This window comes from Myotis yumanensis, unplaced genomic scaffold (assembly GCF_028538775.1).
Source record: "Myotis yumanensis isolate MYYU_CA2020_CCGP unplaced genomic scaffold, mMyoYum1.0.hap1 SCAF_12, whole genome shotgun sequence".
NCBI classification, from domain to species: domain Eukaryota; kingdom Metazoa; phylum Chordata; class Mammalia; order Chiroptera; family Vespertilionidae; genus Myotis; species Myotis yumanensis.
This window is the reverse complement of record NW_027223763.1, coordinates 47908693-47929480: the sequence shown is the minus strand read 5'-3', so window position 1 is coordinate 47929480 and position 20788 is coordinate 47908693. Positions and strand designations below refer to the sequence as shown.

The following is a 20788-nucleotide window of genomic DNA, read 5'->3' as shown; positions in this document are numbered from 1 at the left end:
ATTTCCCAAGGAGTTTGTATTCCAACCTCTTCCTGGCTGCACACTCTCCCAGAGTGATCCTATCTGCTCTTAGATATTGAATATCCACCTGTATCTCTTGCCTCATTCTGTCTTCCAACTGCCTTCAGGGCATCTCTGCCTGGATATGTACCTCAACCTGAGACACAACATGGGCCAATTAAACACATCTTTCTTTTCCCTAGAAGACCTCTGACTTTTCTTTCTGCGTTACCCTGGTGATAAGTCCAGCAACCTTGAAGCTTCTGTTGGAGAGACCACATGGGAGAGAGAGAGAGAGAGACAGACAGACAGACAGACAGACACATCAGAGTTTGAGTCTACCAGGTAGGAGACAAGTAGGTCATGCAATGCACATTAGCTGCTTCTAGTCCCAGCTGCTGTCACCCTGTAATCACAAAAGAGAACCAACCCAAGGGAGAAATGCCTAACGGAGCCAGTCAACTCTCAGAACCATAAGGGATAATATGATCATTGTATGTTAAGCCACTAAAGTTTGGGAGTGATTAGTTACATAGAAATAGAGATCTGAAAGAGTTTCCTATCTCCCGAAATTGTGCTATCATTGCAAACCTTTATTGAGGGCTGCAGACTATGTATGTATCAGGTGCTGGTCTAAGCATAACTAACTGTGATCTTCACCAACTCTGTGAGGTAACTTCATTTCCAGGTGCAAAACTGAAGCACAAGGAAGTGAAGTAACTTGCCTGAGGCCCCACAGGAAATCAGTGACACAACTGAGATAACGAAGCCATCTGGGTACACTTTGGGGACGTTCTAGAGGACTCCGTGTCACATTCCAGCCTACAATACTGAGCAGTCACCAATTCCACTGATTCTACTGGGTAAACAACTCTCAAATATCTCTCTCTTCCTTCCATCGTCAATGACACTTGCCATGGCTCAGGTCCACCTCATTTCTTACCAAAACTGTTTCATTAACTTCCTAAAGCTCTTCCTGCTTCCAGTCTTGTCTCTACTAATTCGTCCTCCATATCAAAGCCAGTGCCATCTTCCCAAGATGCAAATCGGGTTGAATCACTACTTAAAGCCCTTTCACAGAGTGGCATCCAAGCTCCTTGGTCCAGCCCCGCCCTGCACCAGTGTATCAATTCTGCTAAGACCCAGGCCTTTGCACATTGCTCCCTCTACTTTTCCACTTTACCTGATCACCACTTCAGCAACTTAAAAACTCAGCTCCAGGGTGTTTGGAAAGCCTTCCCAACTTCCTCCATGATCCATGTGACATGTGTGTCCCTGGGCCAGATAACCAGGTAGGCCTTGGCTGGCCCTGCAGATGTGGAATTAAGAAGTCCCCTTACCTTCCATGCCCAACAGTGCCCAAAACAATCCGAGCAGATGTGACCAGGGAAGGGCACAAGCTAGGAATAAAACCACAGTTGTTTCATGATTATTCACCTTACTAACTATAGATATGAGGTTTTCTTACAGACCCTGGGAAACTGGGGATGTGTTGCAAGAAGAAACACAGGGCTGTAAAAAGATAGGATGCCTTGGAGCACAGACGGGTTCATTACTCAGAAAAGAAATTACATTTTGAGAGCAAATGAAGGACAGGACACACTTTGACTTGGTTGCTGTGCCTGGACCCTGACCCTCTCTGGGTATTTGCCTCAGGAATGCTGACCATTCTCTGGTCCCAGGAATGGGCTGAGCTGGTTTTTAACATCAGAGAAAATTAACTACCTTGTTACTGGACTTCAAGATCCTAGAAGGAAACACACGAATCCCAGACCCTGCACCCCTTATCCTGTCCCCCTTCCCTCTTGCATGCAGCCCTTCTTCTTTATCCCTATATAATCGCCAGCTAGTAGGAATTGCTAGAGCAGAATTTTCAGGATGACCTGCTGCTCTCTCCATACTGCTAGCGTTATTGGAATAAATGCTCATATATGATCCAGCCCTGCCTCTGCTTAATTTGGCTCAAGCAGTGACAGGCAGCCCCATACCCACTTTGTGTCCCTATCCCTGCCTCCAGCCCCTCCCCCCCATCTGAAGCTCTTGAGGCGTAAGCATTGTATACTCACTTCTGTACCCACTCATTGCCCAAGGCATTGAGCCTGACACTCCAGGGGTGTTTGATTAATACCTGCTGCACTGAACTGAACCAGGAATACACTGTAATTGCTATTTAAGGCATGTGTCCCGGAAGCCACCACAATGTCTGTATTTTCTTTTTTGTAATCATCAAGCAGAATTACAAAAGGCAGGAGAAAATAGAGGATGACGTTAGCAGAGCAAAAAAACTGAGCCAGAGGAATATGGGTATAAACTCTGCCACATTGCCGCAAACATGGGCTCTCCAGTAGTCCTGACTCATGAAATTGTCCTCCTTGGACAATGGCTGGCTATGGTATTGCACCCATGAGAAGTTGGGTGCCTGGTTTCTATGCCTTAGGACTCCTCCCAGGCTTCTGGGGACCCTGGGGTCCAAAGAGCCCTTTGGATTCAAATGAGGATGAGGCTGGTTGTAGGACCAGCCCACAGGAACCCGTCTCTCCAGCAAGCACCCAACTGGCTTAGAGGTCCAGCTTGTGAGTGAACCTGTCAATCTAGGAGCAACCAGACTCTCCTTCCTCTAGAAGGTGTGTTAGTCCCACACAGATGTGTTGGATTATTTCCTGAGATAATATCTATGACTTGTGGATTCTAAAACAAACAAACAAACAAAAAAAACCCACCTCCTTTTTTTTTTTAAACATCTGGTCTACTCTATTGTACTCCCCCCCTTCTTGAAATGGTTTATATCTGATAATCTCATGGGTGATTCATGCATTCCTGTGAAAGACCTTTATCTATTTTGTGGTCACATTCTACTCTCTCCCCATCTTGCTACCTCAGCAAACATTTGCCCTCCAAGGCCCTGAAGGAATGACAAGTCCCCTCACCCCAACTTATACAGTTTGGAGAGGCTCTGGAATCCTGTGCTCGAAGGACACACCTCTTCCTTAGGTTTAACATCGATGTCTGGAAATAATACCTCTTTGTAATAACCAGTTTCACAACTCACATAAGTACCTTCTTGGTTCATTATACAATCCTAGAAAGCCTTCTCCCCAGGTGTAGATGCAATCTGACCGTCTCCCCCACAGCGGGTTTCAGTCAGGAGCAATTTCAAGGCAGAGAAAGGGATAGACCTCTGGAGAAAACAAGCCAGTCATCCTGGACTTTCTAGACCTGTCACAAGGCTGGAACTCCCAGTTTGATGAACCCTGCATCCAGAATGCTAAGTCTGAGTAACTGGGACTCCCTGACTATCCTCAGCCTGCTCCTCACCTCTGCTTCTAACACTCGTGTTACCCTGAACTCTATTCTCCATGATTCCTAACCATGGGGCCTGCCTGCCAGCCGTGTACCCTTCCCCCCTAACTTCTGTGGAGCTGTAACTCTCACCTCTCTTTCCCCACTCCAAGGACTGCAGAAAAGTTTACTTTTGTCTTCAAGTAGTTAAGACATATTTGAAGAATGTTATGATACTTCTTTCTTTTTAAAAAAATATATTTTTATTGATTTCAGAGAGGAAGGAAGAGGGAGAGAGAGATAGAAACATCAGTGAGAGAATCATCGATCAGCCGCCTCCTGCAGAGCCCCCCACTGGGGATCGAGCCCGCAACCCAGGCACATGCCCCTGACCGGAATCGAACCCGGGACCCTTCAGTCCACAGGCCGATGCTCCATCCACTGAGTCAAACCAGTCAGTGCTATGATATTTCTTAAAATGAAAGTGGTCTGCAGTGTTGAAAGGCTGGGTCAGGAATCTCTGTCTGTAATACCTCAGATGCTTCTCATAATCCTCACTGGGAGAATAAAGGCAAAGACAGGCCAGCTTGTTTGTGAAAGGAAAGAACGCTTACATAGAGAATGTTAAGGAGGCCATACAGCCACTAAAAAAGGCCCAGCTGCCTATTGGTGCAGGATGCGAGCAGAACCCCAGAAAACACACAAAGATGACCTCGTCTTCTAGGGTCTTCAAACATGGGGAGTACAATCTTTTCACAGCAACACTGAGGATTTTTATTCTTGGAATCTCCAAATGTTTTAGGTTTGTGAGGATCTTTATTTTCCTTTCTCAGTATTTTCCTCATAGACAACAGATGTTCCCTGGGGCCTGGGCAGAGGCTGTACAAGGGGAGATAGAATCTGTCTGTAGGAAGAAAGAGAAAATCTAAGCAAAAAGCCACAGGTGCACACCCCTCCCCCTGCAGTCGCCAACCCCTTTCCCTAGAGCACAGAGCACAGAGTACTGAGCGGGATTTACAGGTCCTGCAAGAGCTCAGAGATGAGCACCACTTCAGGGAACTCCAGGGTTCTAGGTCTGAGAGTAAGTCCAGACTTGTATGGTTACTCACTTGAAGTTGAAAAAGCAACCAAACCTTACTCTCCATCATTTCCACTTAAACAATAGTAGATATAAACTTTCAGTTTTTAGATTTTGTTTTTTTCCCTTCAAAATAAACAAGCTAGCTAAAGATTAGTAGAAAATATTAATATTCAGTGCAGGTGGCAAACCAGTTTCAGGGGCGATCTGGGTAGGTTTCTCAGGGTCTGTGGGTTCTGGATCGACAATAAGATCTCAAGCTCCATTACTCAGTGGACCTCAGATTCTCCTCCATGAAATGAAAACTTAGGTCGTTCTCCAGATGTAAGAAAGAAAGAAATGAAGGGGAAGCAGAAATGGAGCAAACCTGTTATGTCTCCTGGTTGACAATTAACTTTTGCTAATAAATAAAGTAAAAGCCCATCTTCAGACTCTTTAATGACCAAGTTTAGTGTTTATCCAAGCAGAACAAGCAGCACAGACAGGCTGATTACTTACTTGTCACAAAAATAATCTCCAGACAGGGAGAAAATGGGAAGAATATGGACAAGGATGTGAGAGGATGCATGGAGGGAGAAAAACAAGTTCACTAAAGGAGACTGGGTATAAAGTACAGCGCAGGGAACATAGTCAATAATATTGTAATAACTATATATAGTGTCAGATAAGCACTAGACTTATTGGGGTGATTACTTCATAAGTTATATAAATGTCTAACCACTATGTTATACACCTGAAACTAGTATAACATTGTATGTCAACCGTGATTTTTTTTTCTTTTAAAATATATTTGTATTGATTTCAGAGAGGAAGGGAGAGGGAGAGAGAGATAGAAACATCAATGATGAGCGAGAATCATTGATTGGCTGCCTCCTGCATGCCCCCTACTGGGCATGTGCGCTGATCAGAAATCAAAACTGTGACTTTCTGGTTCATTGGCCAATGCTCAGCTACTGAGCCATGCAGTCCAGGCGGTGTCAACCATAATTGGAAAAAAAAAAAAAAGGGAAGGACCACAAAGACCACATTCGAAAAGACTATCACCCACAGCTGAATCAGCTCCAGGCCATGGTCCAACTTTGGGAAACCAGATGGATTTTCCATTCTTTCTAGTCCAAAGAGCTCTCTGAAGATTAGAATGGTTCTGGCGCTGGTCTGGCACCGTCAGGGCTTCCTCAGGTAGAGAGACGCCCTCCAGTCTGGGAGTTTCGGGGCCAGGCTGAGCTCATAATAAAATAAAATGGCTTCAAAACCGTTCCAGACCAGGCTTGCTCTTCTGGGATCCCCAAACTAGTAGTAAAGTATATTTAGGATATTTCAGCTTGGGCAAGAGTTCCCCAGAGTCTTCACTCAAAAAACTGATACAGCCCTGTCTGGTTTGGCTCAGTGGATAGAGCGTCGGCCCGTGGACTGAAAGATCCCAGGCTCGATTCCAGTCAAGGGCATGTACCTTGGTTGTGGGCACGTACCCAGTGGGGAGTGTGCAGGAGGCAGCTGATGGGTGTTTCTCTCTCATCGATGTTTCTAACTCTCTATCCCTCTCCCTTCTTCTCTGTAAAAAAAAAAAAAAAAAAAAAATCAATAAAAAAAACTGATACAAATGGGTGGGTAAGTAGGGGATTGGTGGGATAGGCTTGTCAAGGATTTACCTCTTATTCAATGAAGGTTGTGTAATCAGTCAAAAATACTTGGAGCACCTCCTATAAGTAGGTGCAATGCTATGAGTGTGATAACCTATATAAAACAGCACTTTTTAAAAAAATTTTTTTTTATTGCTTAAAGCATTACAAAGGGTATTACATATGTGTCCTTTTTTTTCCCCGCCCTTGACAATACTCCGGCTTCCCCTACCCCCCAGTGTCTTATGTCCATTGGTTATGCTCATATGCATGCATACAAGTCCTTCAGTTGATCTCTTACCCCCCTCCCTTCTGCCCCCCAACCCTCCCCGGCCTTCCCGTTGCAGTTTGACAATCTGTGTGAAACAGCTCTGCCTCTGTATCTATTATTGTTCAAAAGTTTATAATGGTCTTTATTATCCATGAATGAGTGAGATCATGTGGTATTTTTTCCTTCATTGACTGGCTTATTTCACTTAGCATAATGCTCTCCAGCTCCATCCATGCCGCTGTGGTACATCTACATGATGGAATACTATGCTGCTGTAAGAAAGAAGGAACTCTTAAAAACAGCACTTTTTTTTTTAAATCTCAGGAAACTGAGATAAGAAAGAGAAGTCATAATAGTAGTTCCATACAATACTGAAATTGGACACAAGATAGGATAAAGACCTCTGTACTCATATGCTTATCTTTACCTGGGTTTGTAATCGTCCCAATTCTCAGGCCCAGGAATCCAGGCGCACCTGCTCAAGGCCATTCTGGGCGTCCTTCAGGACCCTTTCTCAATCCCATCTCTTGTTGAAGGCCATTGGTACATTGCAGCTTTCTTATGGCACTTACCACGTGTAGGATCATGTTATTTTTTTATTTTTATCTATTAGACTCTTATTACTAATATCTGTGCACATATTGCATCTGGCAGACTAAGACAAAACACAGACCTCAACTCTGCATCTCTTACCAGGAACATCAATACTTGTTCAATTTAAATTGAGTTTCTAATTGAATGCTAAATGAATAGATTTTCACAGCAATGCACAATACTTTTCATCTTACATGCACATTCCCTTTGATTAACAGTGGTTGTCTGGAGCATAGTTTTGGGGATTCTGCCCCGTAACAAAGCTCTGTGGCAAAGAGGGCTGTAATCAATTAGTGATGTCTGCCTAGGACAGGACTGGGGGTGGTGGTGCAAATGCAGTATAACTTGGGAATGTAAATTAAGGGTTATTAGAGTACAGCAAAGAGATTAGAGTACTACACAGTCAGAGAAGTCTATATGATAAAAGTAAAAATTAGATCTTCAAGGATGGGTAGGACAACAGCGGGTGAAACACAAGCAAAAGCACTAGAGTAGGAAAGTACAATACAACCTGGTAAAGCAAGGATGAGGCAAGTTCAAATAGGAGGTTTACAAAGAATGGGGGAAATGCTGTGATGCTCCAAGTTAAGGGACAGAATAAAGAATAGACAAGAGATCTCCTCCCCCTCTCCTCGCCCTCTCCTCCCAGTGGGGGGGGGGGGGGGGAGTGGGGAAAAAAAGAAGAGCCAAGAGACAGAGAAGGGATGGAGCAAGAGGGAAGATAATAGGCTTTATTTAGTTATGTCCAAGAGTGAATTGAAGTCTGCAAGAATGATCTGAACTCTCTTCTTTTTTAAAAAAAATCCTCACCCAAGGGGATATTTTTTCCATTGCTTCCCCCCCACCCCCCAGTTTTTATCATCCCCGTAGTCCATTGATTTTTTTAAAGAGCGTGGAAGGAAGGGAAGGGGCAAGAGAGCAAGAGCGAGAGAAACATTGATGTGAGAGAGGCACATCGATTACCTGCCTCCTGCACACACCCCGACCAGGGCCAGGGATGGAACCTGCAACTCAGGTACATGCCCTTGACCTTGACTGGGTATGGAACCGGTCACCCTTTGGTGCGTAGGTCAATGCTCTAACCACTGAGAAACACCAGCCAGTGCTGAATTGAAATTTCAATTAGGTATATCAAGGTTTACCAGGAAGGAAGTGGCCTTGCTTAATGGTTAATAACTTAAGTTTTGTAATCAGGTAGTTCTGGGTATAAATTCCAGTTCTGACTCTGACCTCAGCTGGATAACTTAAGCCTTGTAAGTCTCAGTCCCCTCATCTGTAAAATAAGTAAATGCCCTGCTTCATTGTGCTGAGGGTCAAATGGGGAAGAAATATGCATTAATCTCATAGCAAGCCCTCACTAAATATTAGCTATTACACTTGGTTAACCATAAGAAAAAGAACTTTTCAAAAGAGAAAATGTCTACCTCATTATCTCATAATTTGGGGAATCTCATATGAAACCTATACAATAGTTATTAGGTGGCTCAGAAAACAATTAAGTATATGAAATACACAGAGAAATAGAGGCAGATCACTTTATTTTCCAGTAATGGGAAGAGGCTTGGACTTTAGGCTTTCTATAGTTAAGCATTTCTGGGGATGGTGCATTTTTTTGTTGACTTAATTCTTTACTGAGTTATAAGGAACCAGGTAACTCTCAAGCAATAGAACGGTGATAGAAAAGTAATTTAATTATATGATCTCACTTAAGCTCTCTCCTCTAAGATTCCCTCTTAGTTGAGTAACTAAATGCAGTTTTAACCATTTGAGAGCACTGAGACCTGAGATGTTGTCTCAGTGCTGTAATAAGAGTAAAGACACACAGGGTGGACCCCCTCTAAGGCTCTTTCTGAATTGAAATTCTGGCCCCAAAGGCTTCTCTTTGCTTCAACATGCAGACCTAGCAGAAAGTCCCATGATGCGAGATTCAGGAGCCTTCCTGGACACATGAAGATTTGCTGTGACAACTGTCCTGTCTGTGCACATGGTTAGGGACTCTGCAACCAAAAGGGCCCAGGGAACAAAGCCTTCAACTTGAGCATGGAGTGACTGGTGAGAGGGTCTCATCTCCTCGCTGTGGGCCTGGGTCTCCAGGTGGAAAATGAGGCACAGTGTCCTCCCAGTCTGAATGAGTGGGGATGGCGGCCCTGAGCTCACACAGCTGGGCCTGGACCTGGGAGAGGAATGATCCGGGACACCCAGCGTGAACTATCTGTGAATGGGGCGGGGTCCATCCATCCCAGAAAATTCAGGAGTATTTGCTGGGAAGGAAATACCCTACCCCTGGTAATGGGACAGACAGTCCAAACCCAGGGTTAGCAACATTTCTGGCAAGGAGTGAGTCACCAAAATACTTCCTTTCCATTAACAGAGGTGTTACTGTGCAGCGTATTAATTGCAACAGAGCACTCTTTGTTGCAATGTGGGGCTGTTTCTTCAGCAAGTATAATGAATTACCTCCTTCCAAATCTATCTGTGAGCTAAACTATAGCTCCGTAAGTGAATTATTGGCTTAATAGTACCGTCTCCAATACTGCCTTCTATTAGAAGTATGTGTAACATTCAAAATAGGAAAGGCCATTTGAAACACGTGCTACTCTAACAGACACTGCTGCAGGGGAGTTTAAATGGGCCACTGGATGTCATCTAAAATGAGTGCATTTTCTTTGACAGGGCTCGAGTCCCCACAGTATATGTGACCCCAGATCTCCAGCGACACCAACACCAGGGAGGCCTGCAATTCCTCAGGCAAACAGAGCTCCTCTGGCACGAGGCGTGTCACTGACTCCCTCCCTACAGGACTGTTATTTTCAGTCTCAGCTCTGTTAAAGGTAATCACAATTTCTCACAATTAATTAATGTGGAAAGCGTTTTCTCTCTGCAAGCAAGTGCTCACAGGATAATCCCACTTATGTACACCTTGTCTGGCTAACCCAGGGTTTTTACCCATCTGAGGCACTACTCGAGCCCTACCACATCCTGACTTAGCACACAGTAATTTCTTGTGTCATGTGAAGCTTCCCTTATTTCTTATGCCTGCTGCTCAAATCTGTAAACACTGCATCACAGATTAAGCAACATCTAACAAGATGCTGAGTATTTATCAACCATCTTCTCTTTTCTGAGTACGAAAGCTGAATAAGTCAGACAGACAGACAGACACACAGCCCCTTTCCCTTTTCTATGCACTTTAGTGATTTACAAAGTCCTCCCTACAGATACACTAAGAATGTCTATACCAACCCTGATGTGCAGAGTCTAACACTTAGAATAAATTTTTAAGATTCATTTTGTAATTTTGTGTCTAGATAATTTTGTGTGAGGTTTTGGTTTGATAGACTTTAGGCACATACTATGCCTAGAACAACCAAAAATCAGAATCTTTTTAGTGATTCCCTAAATCTGGTGGGTTCTGATTTGATTTCAAAAATAGGCACTCAAAGCCCAAAATTCCTTTCCTACTTGTTCAATATGTGGAACTCGGGCCAAGCCAGCCAAAGGAACTTTCTTTCTAAGGTACATAAGTAGCTGTGTGCAAAATATATGTACTAGTACACATCTAGAAATAGCATAGGTTTACTGAACTCATATTACTACTCTAATGGATAATCTAATACTGACACAGAACACTGCCCTGGCAATAGCCCCATATACAATTTACATTATTATACTCAAGTCACTGATTAAACAGTTCAAATGCAGAACAACTGAGTCAACGTCAAGGTCATTTTATCCCCAGTAATGACCTTTAACTCTCCCTCAGTTCCCATGGAAGAGTTTCTCTGCCTCCTAGCAATGAACCAAGGGATTACTATACAATCATAGAGCTAAAGGATCATAAAACTAAAAGGAACCCCAAGAGATTTTCTAACCCAAGGTCAGCAATTATTCAGGACACATGCTACTACTTCCTGATCCTAAGCCTTTGACAGACACCAGCAATCAATTTCAGAACTTTTGTTTCCAATCCATTGTCAACAAACCTATCATACAGGATATAAATGGGAGTTGGCACATGAATGGAATCCTCTTTGCTCTTCTATCTAATCTAAACCCCTCTTCTTTCTGATAAGAAACAAAGGCCCAGAGAGTTTAACTATCAGATATACTTTCTTACATAGCTTTTGAGTGTCTCATTTACTTTTAAGATCTCATTTTATTTTCAAGTTAGACTTTGAGCTCATTTATTCACTCAATAAACCAAGACAAGGCCTTACTAACTCTCTGGGTCATAAATGACTCAACAATTCAACTCATGTATTGAGACTACCAGCCTTGTGACAGGTGCTGTGGGTACTGAGAGGACCAACACAGAACTCCTTCCCTCAAAGACTTATGGGCAGTAAGAGAGACAGAAAATTAGAATATATTCTAACTAATAAATACCAAGTAGACATTGGTTCAGTACAGTGGGAGAGCATCATAATTCTTTTCAAGCTGGTGTCCCTCCCAGGACTCCCTCTTCTGCTTGAGGTCACCCCCTCCTTCTCCTGTGGACCAAACCCAGCCAAGCCCCCTCAGGTTAACCCACGGAAGACATGGCATAGCTGTCTTTTCCTTTCCACTCCCAATGCGGCTGTCCAGTGGAGGTCTCCATCTCTCCCTGCCTGGACCTTCACAGTAAGCCCCTGGGGGTCAGCCCACCTGCACGTTTGCCCTCCTTGGATCCATTTTCCACATCCATCCACCTCAATGATCTTTTCTAAGCACAGCTCTAACCTTGTTACTGCCCAGTTTAATTCATCCTCAGGACCACGTCCAAACTCGTCAGCATGGCATTGCAGGTCCCCCAGGATCTGCCCCTGACCTCCTGTGCAGCCTGGCTTTTTTGTTTTTCCCTGTCACTCAATTGCACCCTCTACTCCAGTCACACCAAGTCACTTAATTAAAAGGTAGGAAGGGCAGAATTTAGAGGCAGAAAGAAAAGCAAGGCGGCCTCATGGGCAGAGGGGTAAGGGTAGGTCTGAGCAGAGAAGTGACACGGTCTGGTTGTATTTCCTGCCTTATGTTACTCTAGAGTGGAAACCAGCCTGGCTAAGCGGTCTGGCAAATGCCACTGGAGAGGTGTTTCTCCACTGCACACACTGCAATCCTGAGAGCCCCGTGGAGACACACTGCTGCCCCTTCTCAGCCTCAGTGCATGGTATAGAATTCCTATTCCCTACTCCACCACGGCTCTCAACCAGGGGACCATGACTCCCAGGTGGATCAGCAAGGAAATGGGGAGCAAGATGTAGGAGGAGAAGCAGTCTGAAGGGGGACTGTTCCCCCTTCTGGTGTTGCCAATTATTATTTGAATCTCAGTTTTCTCATCTATATAATGGCAACAATGGCTACGTTATAGTTGCACACTTTTTTCCCCCCATAAGCATTTCCTAAGATTTCACTAGCCATGATGGAAATGAGATCAGACAAGTGTAACAAGTAAAATACACACATAGGTTAACTGCACTAGCCTCCTAAACTGGTATCACTTTTTCTGCTCTTGCCTCTACAGTCTATGGTCAAAACAGCTGCCGGGGAAAGCTGATTAAAATACAACCAGACCATGTCACTTCTCTGCTCAAAACCTTTTAATGGTTTCCCATCTCCCAGTAAAAAGTCAAAGTCCTTATAATAGAAGAGCTTACACCATCCTAGTGCTCTGTCCCCATCCTGGCCTCCTGCCTCATCCACCCTTCCTCACTGCACGCCATGTGCTTTCTCAAATAAGCCAGGATGCTCCCCAGGTAACTGTGCCCATGTTCCCTCACCTCTTTTGTCTCAATTTGATCATCACCTTCTCAACAGAGCCTTCCCTGTAACCCTATTTAAAACTGCACTCCGACCCTCTTTTCTGCCTTATGTTACTCTAGAGCAGCGGTTCTCAACCTGTGGGTCGCGACCCCTTTGGGGGTCAAACGACCCTTTCTCAGGGGTTGCCTAAGACCATCGGAAAACACATATATAATTACATATTGTTTTTGTGATTAATCACTATGCTTTAATTATGTTCAATTTGTAACAATGAAAATACATCCTGCATATCAGATATTTACATTACAATTCATAACAGTAGCAACATTACAGTTATGAAGTAGCAACGAAAATAATTTTATGGTTGGGGGTCACCACAACATGAGGAACTGTATTAAAGGGTCGCGGCATTAGGAAGGTTGAGAACCACTGCTCTAGAGCATGCTCACCCTCTAATATATTCTATTGTCTTTTACCAATTTTATTTTGTTTACTGGTTACCTCTCCCCATTTAAACGTAAGTTCCAGGAGGACAAGGTTTTTACTGTTTTATTCACTACTGTATGCCCTACCCCTAGAACAGTCCCTGGCACACAGTAGGTGCCCAATATATATTTGTTGAATGAATGAATGATTTAAGTGTTGGTTACTGCAGGTACATTCCAAGGCTGAGCTGATTAGAGGCCCAGCAGTACCAGGCCTGGGACCTGCCACAACAAATGAGCTTCATGGAAACGAAACACTGTGGTACGCAAGGCTCCATGCAGGTGATGAGCGGGGCCTGGAACTAGCCTGAGCTGTGGCTCGCCCCTGTCCTCAGGGACTTCACAGACACATAAAAACAGGTAGAGCAAGAAAGCATATCCCATGACTCAAATTAGCACCGCCAGATATACATCTACAGGAACTCAAGTGCAGGAGGTGCAAGGCTGAGGCAAGGGTATTACTAAGAACGGTTCCTGGTTGTAGACAATGGCATCTGAATCTAGAAATGATTGCTTCCTTGGGTACTCCAAAGAAAATTATTCAGAATGAATAAGCTTGCCAGCTCTGTTGTGTAAATAACATCTATTTCCTTTCCTGAAAATCCTTAAGCTAGAAATCAGATTTTCTAAATGATTGAAATAAAGCATAAACTGTCTTGAAAGACAGAAAGACCAGGCTTTATGCTGTGAATAGGGTGCGGACCCCACGAGTGCTTTACCAAGATTATGCACAATATGAGCATTGGGTGACCTGAATCAGAATGCCCTGGGGCACAGAATTCTCACACCGTGATTCTTCGTGAACAGAATTCCCACTTGAAACACAAAAATTCTTCCTTCACTGTTTCAGCCTGTTAAACGAATTGAGAATTGGGCTATGGGGCACAAGACAAAATGATTAAGTCTTTAAAAAAAGCATTTAAAAAATATCCTTTAAAAAAATTGAACAATGCCCTGGAGGCTGGTATTTGGGGAACATTTGGCCCATGAGCTGTATTAGGCCCAAGAAATCATTTGATCTGGCCCTGCCAAGGCATTAGAGGTGAGTTAATTAAATGTTCGACCAAATATAGCAGGCTGATTTTTAAGGTGATAATTTGTATGGCCTGCGAATGATGTTATAAATATCCAAATGGCCCTTGGCAGAAAAAGGGTTCCCCACTCCTGGGCCTTAGACAGGGCATGTCATCAAAACACTCGATCACCTTGACCTCTGTAGTATAAGGCAGACACTAAGCAGAACAGACCATGAGACTTTATTTCATAAGAAAATATTAACTTCCTCAGAATAAAATTATTGCGATTTACCTTAAGATAACATTTATTAAGTGCTTATTATGTGCCACAACTGTGTGTTTTCACACTATATTAATCAACCCTGATAACAAATGAAGTCATGACAAATATCCCTATTTTCCAGATGAGGACATTGAGGATCCCAGGGAATAAGAGATTTGGCTAAATGGTAGAGTTTGGTAGTGTCAGAATTCAAATCCAGCACTCTCGATTCCAGGCTCTGTGCTCATTCTACTACACTACAGAAGCAGGGAAAAGCCTGTGAGAATTGTAATGAAGGCAACGAAACTGTCCCTAACGGTGTTTGCGTAAAGGCCTCTCATCTGAATAGACAAGATATTATTTCTAGGACCTTATAGGCTTTCACAGAAATTAACAAATTTGGTTATTTAACTATCCAGTCCCATTATCTCGTGACTGAGAAAATGTTTAGCAGTTAGCGTCTTCTTGTCCATGAAAAGAATGAACTTTCACACCTAAGAAAGATATACTATGTCTTGAAAAATCAAAGACTTTAAGCTGTTTCATACTTTTGCCCCTCATTTTAATAATAAAAATACTTGAAAGTGTCAAGGCTGCTGAATTACAGCAGGGACCAAACATTTTAATGGCTGCAATCAGCCCTACATTGTGCCAGGGTAGTTAATAAATTTAAGAGTTCGTACATCTTTAAGATCCACATGCTCAAAGGTGCAGAAGGGACATTGCATGAGAGTGTTTGTGATTTTCTGTATCAATTAAGATTATAAAAATAAACTTAATATCATGAACTAGTAAGTTCTTAGGAATGAACTCAGCGTCACTGCTCTATGTTGGCTGGAATTTCACTTCTGGTTAAACCAATGAGGCAACACAAACAGGTATACTAGTAATCTCCACACAGGCCCAGTGCTCCAAAGAAAGAGGGGAAAAGGAGGATCTCGAGAAGTGCCTGTGATGGATGGGTTCACTGGGGGTGGCCCAGCCTTGACACTTCTCAGACCAGGAGCAGAAACACTAGGGGACTCCGCTGTGCTGCTCCTGGAGGGGCAAACGTCTAGGAATACTTCCGCTGGGCCCTCACAATTTTTATATGGGGGTTTTCCTTTCTGAATCAAGCTCCTGGGCTCACTCACATTAAAACTGGAGGGAAAATGACCATCAGGACCAAATGCCAGGTTTGCAAAATAGGCATGTCATCCTTCTTGACTCCAAAGATGTACCTATGCAATAGGTTCAAAAGGCCTGGAAACAACTGCTCAAAATCCTTTCCAAGCCAGCAACACAGGCGAGTCTCTCTGGAGAACCCCATGGCCGGAAAAGCAGGATTCCACTTCCACAGGGAACTGGGAGGGAAATGTCAGGCTAGGTTTACCCTTGAACTGTCCTTACACGGAGACAGGAAAACAATCACGATCATCTCATCTATTTGGCCTCAGGGAAATCTAATCACTTTCTTTGTGTCATGTGTCATTTGAACAGGGTGGGGAAAGACCAATCTTCCCTAAAACAGCCCTAAGCCACTTGACCCTTCTAGGGGAGATACAGTAGAGCTAAGTGGTCAAGACTCGGTTCTCTACTTCTCTGCTTTCCTCCCACAAATGGCCTCTGTTAAGACAATTAGAGAACGCTACTTATTTACTAGAAACCTGACTTTACTTTGCACAAGTTTCTGGAGGAGCAAATCTGGGGGGTTAAGTGAGGGAGCAGGCAACACCAACTATTCTGAGATGCAGAAGTAGCAGCAGCAGACGGGGGTGGAGGTGAGGGAGGGGGGGGGGGGGGGATGCGGGCATGCATTGGACCAGGAATCAAACCAAGACCTCCTGGTTCACAGGTTGACGCTCATCTACTGAACCATGCCAGCTGGCGGGTCCCAGCTTCTGTTTCCAAATGGAAGGTGGGGACTTAGAAGGAGTCTCACCTCCTGTGTGTCCTCACCTGTGTGAACTCACAGAGTAAAGGAGACAGACATGGCTCCGACTCAAAGAGGAGCATCCCAGAGCCCAGGTTGTAAAACAGACAACCTGGCAGAAATCCAGAATCCAAACAGGAACCACTCACACCTCTGAGCAATGGCTCAGACATCCACCCAGTGCAGCGATCTGTCAGGAGTGAATCACTTAAATACGTTTTTGTTGAAAAACAAGCAAATATGACTTGAAAATTATTTTCAATAGAAGAACAGTGTGGAGAGTAAGGAAGTTCAGGGAGCCCATGTCTACACATTAGCAGGGTGGGGAAGGAGGAAAACTGAGTTCTGCTGGATCTCTTCTTCCCACTCCCGTCACCCCAGCATTTGGCAGGAATGTGGCAGGTTTTCAGAGCCCGGGTGCCGACAGTTCGTGCTCGCTACCTGGGAAGGCGTCCTTCCAGCCCCTGCCCCCTGGGAAGCAAGGGGGCAACACCCCCCACCCACCCTACGCCCTGGCCGTCCCAGGCTAAGGTGCCTCTTCCAGTCAAAGGAGAACTGTAATCCACATCTCTGTCCGGGCAGCGTGGTTCAGACCAAAAATTGGGGAGCAGATGCCATTAAACACATACACACACACCATGTTTGCTTCCACTCGGGAAGAACCCAGAGCTACTTGCTTCCCTTTCCCCCTTCCAAACCCTTTTGATCGTTTTGGGTAAAGCAGGACCCGGCAGCTCAGCTCCTGGGGCACCCAAATGGGAGCCCCGATGAGCTTTGTTCTTCCCAGGCACAAAACAACACCCGGGGCGAGGCAAGCCTCCGCGTGGGGTCCGAGGCCGGGAAGGCGCCGAGGGACCCGGGCACTGGGTGTGCAACGCCGGGCCCACCCTCGCACCCGCCCGCCCGCCCGCTCGCCCGCTCCGCACGCGGCCTGGGCGCTGGAGCGCGTGAGGCTGCGCGCGTCGCCCACCCTCCGCGCCGCTCACCTAGCACCACCGCGGCGACGGTGGAGAGCAGCAGCCAGTTATTCTTCAGGAAGCGCTTGGGGTCGCATCCCTTCCTCGCCAGTTTCTTCATGGCGGGCGGTAGGGCTTGGAGCCGCCGCGGCGGCCGCTACAGTGCGCGGTGCTCGGTGGTGCGCGTCGGGGCCGGCGGGGGGCGGGGGGCCGGGGGCCGGGGGCCGCGGGGTTAGGCGGCGCAGTGGAGGCGGGACGCGGCGGCGTCTGGGAGAGGGTGTGCGCTGCCTGCTGCCGCAGCTGTCACTGACGCTGTCACCGCCGCCGCTGCTCCACCTGAGATTGCGCGCCGCGCCTTTTAGCTCGGGGAATGTGCGCGGCGGGCGCGCCCGGCTCCTCCTGCCGCCGCGGGGCTGTGCGGCCCGCGTGCCAACCAGCGAGAAAGGAGGGAGGAGCGGGAGAGCAGGGAGGCGGGCGGTGCGTGTGTGGCGCCCGCGGTCCCGGTGGAACCAGCGTGGGAGCGCGCCCTGCGCAAGGCTGGAGCCGAGGCTGCTGCTCCGGAACCTGCGCCCCGCCTTCTCCCGGAATGTCTCGCCTTTTTTTTTTTTTTTTTTTTTTTTTTTTAAAGATGGTCAGGCTAGGTTTTCGCATTTAGGGTTTCCCCCTGTCCGTAATCCAGAAGGGAGGAGCCACTGACCCCCTTGGTTTGGCCTTTACCCTGCACACCCCTTCCGGTCTCCTTTCTTCACACCAGCCATTGTCAGCACATCACTGGAGAACGTGGGGCAGGAGGAGTTGCGGGGAAACTGAGTTTTGCCTTGGGACCCCTTTGCTTTTCCACGCAGCCTCTAGGAGGAGGGAAAGAAAGACCTGAACTTTCATGTGAGGACTTTAACCACCTCGCCCCCTCCGCCTCAGGTATTATTAACTCTCCTCTTTGAGTGGCGGGGAGGTGAAGGTCCAACAAGATCATCTGTGGACCCAGGGCTTGGAATGGGCCCTCTTAGAAACTCAATTTTGCTCCCTGCGAATGGTTCTGTGGCTGACAAAGGCCCCCAAACTGTGAGTCTTGGCAGAGTGATTAGGACCAAGATCCTGACCCAGCGGTTCTGAGGAGTGGGCCGGCCCCTCTCTAAGGCCAAATGGACTGGAAAGGCAAACAGAGTTGGAGAAACTAGGTAAGTGGTACCAAATTTACTCTGTACTGCTGAGTGGATTTTCTAATTCTCTTCCATTCTTCTATCCAGTTTTCCACCGTTGCTAATACAAACTCTTTCCCTCCTCTCACCACATCTCCACCTTGACAGCTCTAGCCGCCTTCTCTTCAGGTTCACTAACATGCAGTGAGCCCTGAACCTTTTTGCTATTGTAGAGTCTACTCTCTGATTGGGGAAGTTGGAGGATCTCCCCAGCTAGAGTTTTTTTGATAACTAAAACCTCACAATAAGAGCTTCATTCTTTTATTATCAGCTATCTTTGAAGGGATAATAAACTAAGCTTAAATTGATACAGCTATCTTTGAAGAGATAATAAACTAAGCTTCACAAGCCATATACTACACTTTAGTATGAATGAGCTTACCAGCTCCTTTCCAGAAAGTAAATTTTGAGAGAAGGAATGGTAGAGGGATAGCAAGGTCATTGTGTGCTAAGGAAGATATGAAGAAATGTAAAAAAAAAAGGAAATTAAGAAAGAGGGGACATAGATTTTCATCCCAGAGTAAAAAAGCTGGAAGTACTCAGGCATCCAACATGAAAGGAATAGTAAGTATATTATGGAACTGCCATGCGATGGTACATTATGCAGCCTATAAAGTTCATAAGGAACTTTATGAACTTTCTAAAGCACATGTTACAGTATTATGAGGGGAAAAAGGAAGATTAAAATTGTATATACAATTTGATCACAACTATATAAAGCAAACATGTAAGACAAAACCACGAACTTAGAAAAAAGTCTAGAAGGAAATGCACCAAAAATTTAACAATGGTCATCTTTGAGTGATAATATCATTATTGATTCATTTTGCTTTCTATCTTTCTGTATTTTCAAAAATGTTTATTTAGCATACACATGCCTATTACAGTTGTAATGGCAGTATTTAAGAAGTAAACAGATCCCAATGGGGGAAGAGGGGGCCATATGTAACACTTTCCACAATAGAGAATTATTTTTTTTTAAAAGAAGTAAACAAATCCTGAAGAGAGAAAAAAGTGGAAGAAACTAAAATGAACTTTTTATATCACAACCTTTTGAGGTATAGTAAGAAAATTACATCTCGGTTTTGGGAGTAGAATATTTAGGTTTAAATCTTAGCACCACTACTTACCAGCTGGGTGACCTGGTCAAGTTGCTTAAATATTTTGTCTCAATTTCTATATCTGTAAAATGGGGGTATTGTAAGAATTGAATACAATGTGTATAAAATACTTAGACCACCCCTGGCCCATGTGGCTCAATTGGTTGGAATGTTGTCACAGACCTCAAAAGGTAGTGGGTTTGATTCTCTGTCAGGGCACATATCCAGGTTATAGGTTTAATCCCTGGTGAGGTGGGTACAGGAGGCAACCAATTGATGTCCTCTCTCTCTCTCTCTCTCTCTCTCCCTTCCTCTCTCTCAAAAAATCAATAAAAGTAAATATATATGTATATATTTTAAAAGGACTTAGACCAGTGCCTAGAACACAAGAATTATTATCACTAGTTTTACTTTGAGTCAACTCTCTCTCTTGTTGCCTGCCTTTTGTGTATATATCCTGAACCACTTCAGAAGCACAAGAACACTTGTATATTGATCGATAGTAATTGCCCTTTAGAATTGCAATGAATCCTAAATCTATTGCACATTCATGCCTAAAGCCCATATAGTATACATCTGTTTGTTGCTTATTTAAATTATACAAATTTAAAATAGTGCAACATAAAAAGATAAATAAAGCCCAAATATATATACACTCCTTTTGAAATAACGGAAATCTCCTAAATGAAAAGAATCTAAAAAGTTCAAAGAGGGTGAGCCAAGTGAATTATAAACTGCGTTTATGCTATTACTACATGGCTGTTCCTCTTTAGCTGGTAATAAAACACACACACACAATCAATAAGCAAATAGTTCTAATGCACTTATGTGCTAGGCATCTTTTTAAACCACTCTACACATATTAACTCATTAGGGTTCCCACAACAACTTAATGAGGTAGGGACTGTTGCTACCTCATGGGGCTGTTTGAAGAATCAATTAAATGAGATCTTGTGTATTATCATCATCTTCACTTAACAGGAATCTAAGGCAAAAAGAGATTAAGTAACTTGCTTAAGTTCTCTTCATTAGTAAGAGGAGGAGCAAAGATTGGACTAGGTAGTCTGCCTCAATGCAGTAATCCATGCCTTAAAACTTCTACCTCTTATATAAGGAACGAATACAGAATTGTTATGGGAAAATTACTCTTGAGTTATGTGAAATTTACTTTATGCAAGACCCTCAAGAACCCAGCCATCCATAACTAAGATGTCCTAACATGCTGTGCTCCACTGGAAACTGCATGCATTTCATAGGGTCAGTGATTGAATTCTCAAATTT

General features: G+C 44.5%; 2 protein-coding genes across 3 annotated transcripts in view; one reads left to right on the top strand and one right to left on the bottom strand.

Moving 5' to 3' along the window:
- Positions 1 to 17589, bottom strand: part of SLC1A1 (solute carrier family 1 member 1) — a 63046-nt gene extending 45457 nt beyond the window's left edge. The window contains exon 1 of the mRNA XM_070431581.1: positions 17239 to 17589. Within this exon, the coding sequence (XP_070287682.1) occupies positions 17239 to 17329 (91 nt within the window). The 5' untranslated portion in view covers positions 17330 to 17589. The remainder of the gene's footprint in view (positions 1 to 17238) is intronic.
- Positions 17590 to 17703: 114 nt separating this feature from the next.
- Positions 17704 to 20788, top strand: part of GLIS3 (GLIS family zinc finger 3) — a 611903-nt gene continuing 608818 nt past the window's right edge. For both annotated transcript variants that reach the window (XM_070431578.1, XM_070431577.1), the window contains exon 1: positions 17704 to 18386. The gene's annotated coding sequence lies outside the window, so the exon portion shown is untranslated. The remainder of the gene's footprint in view (positions 18387 to 20788) is intronic.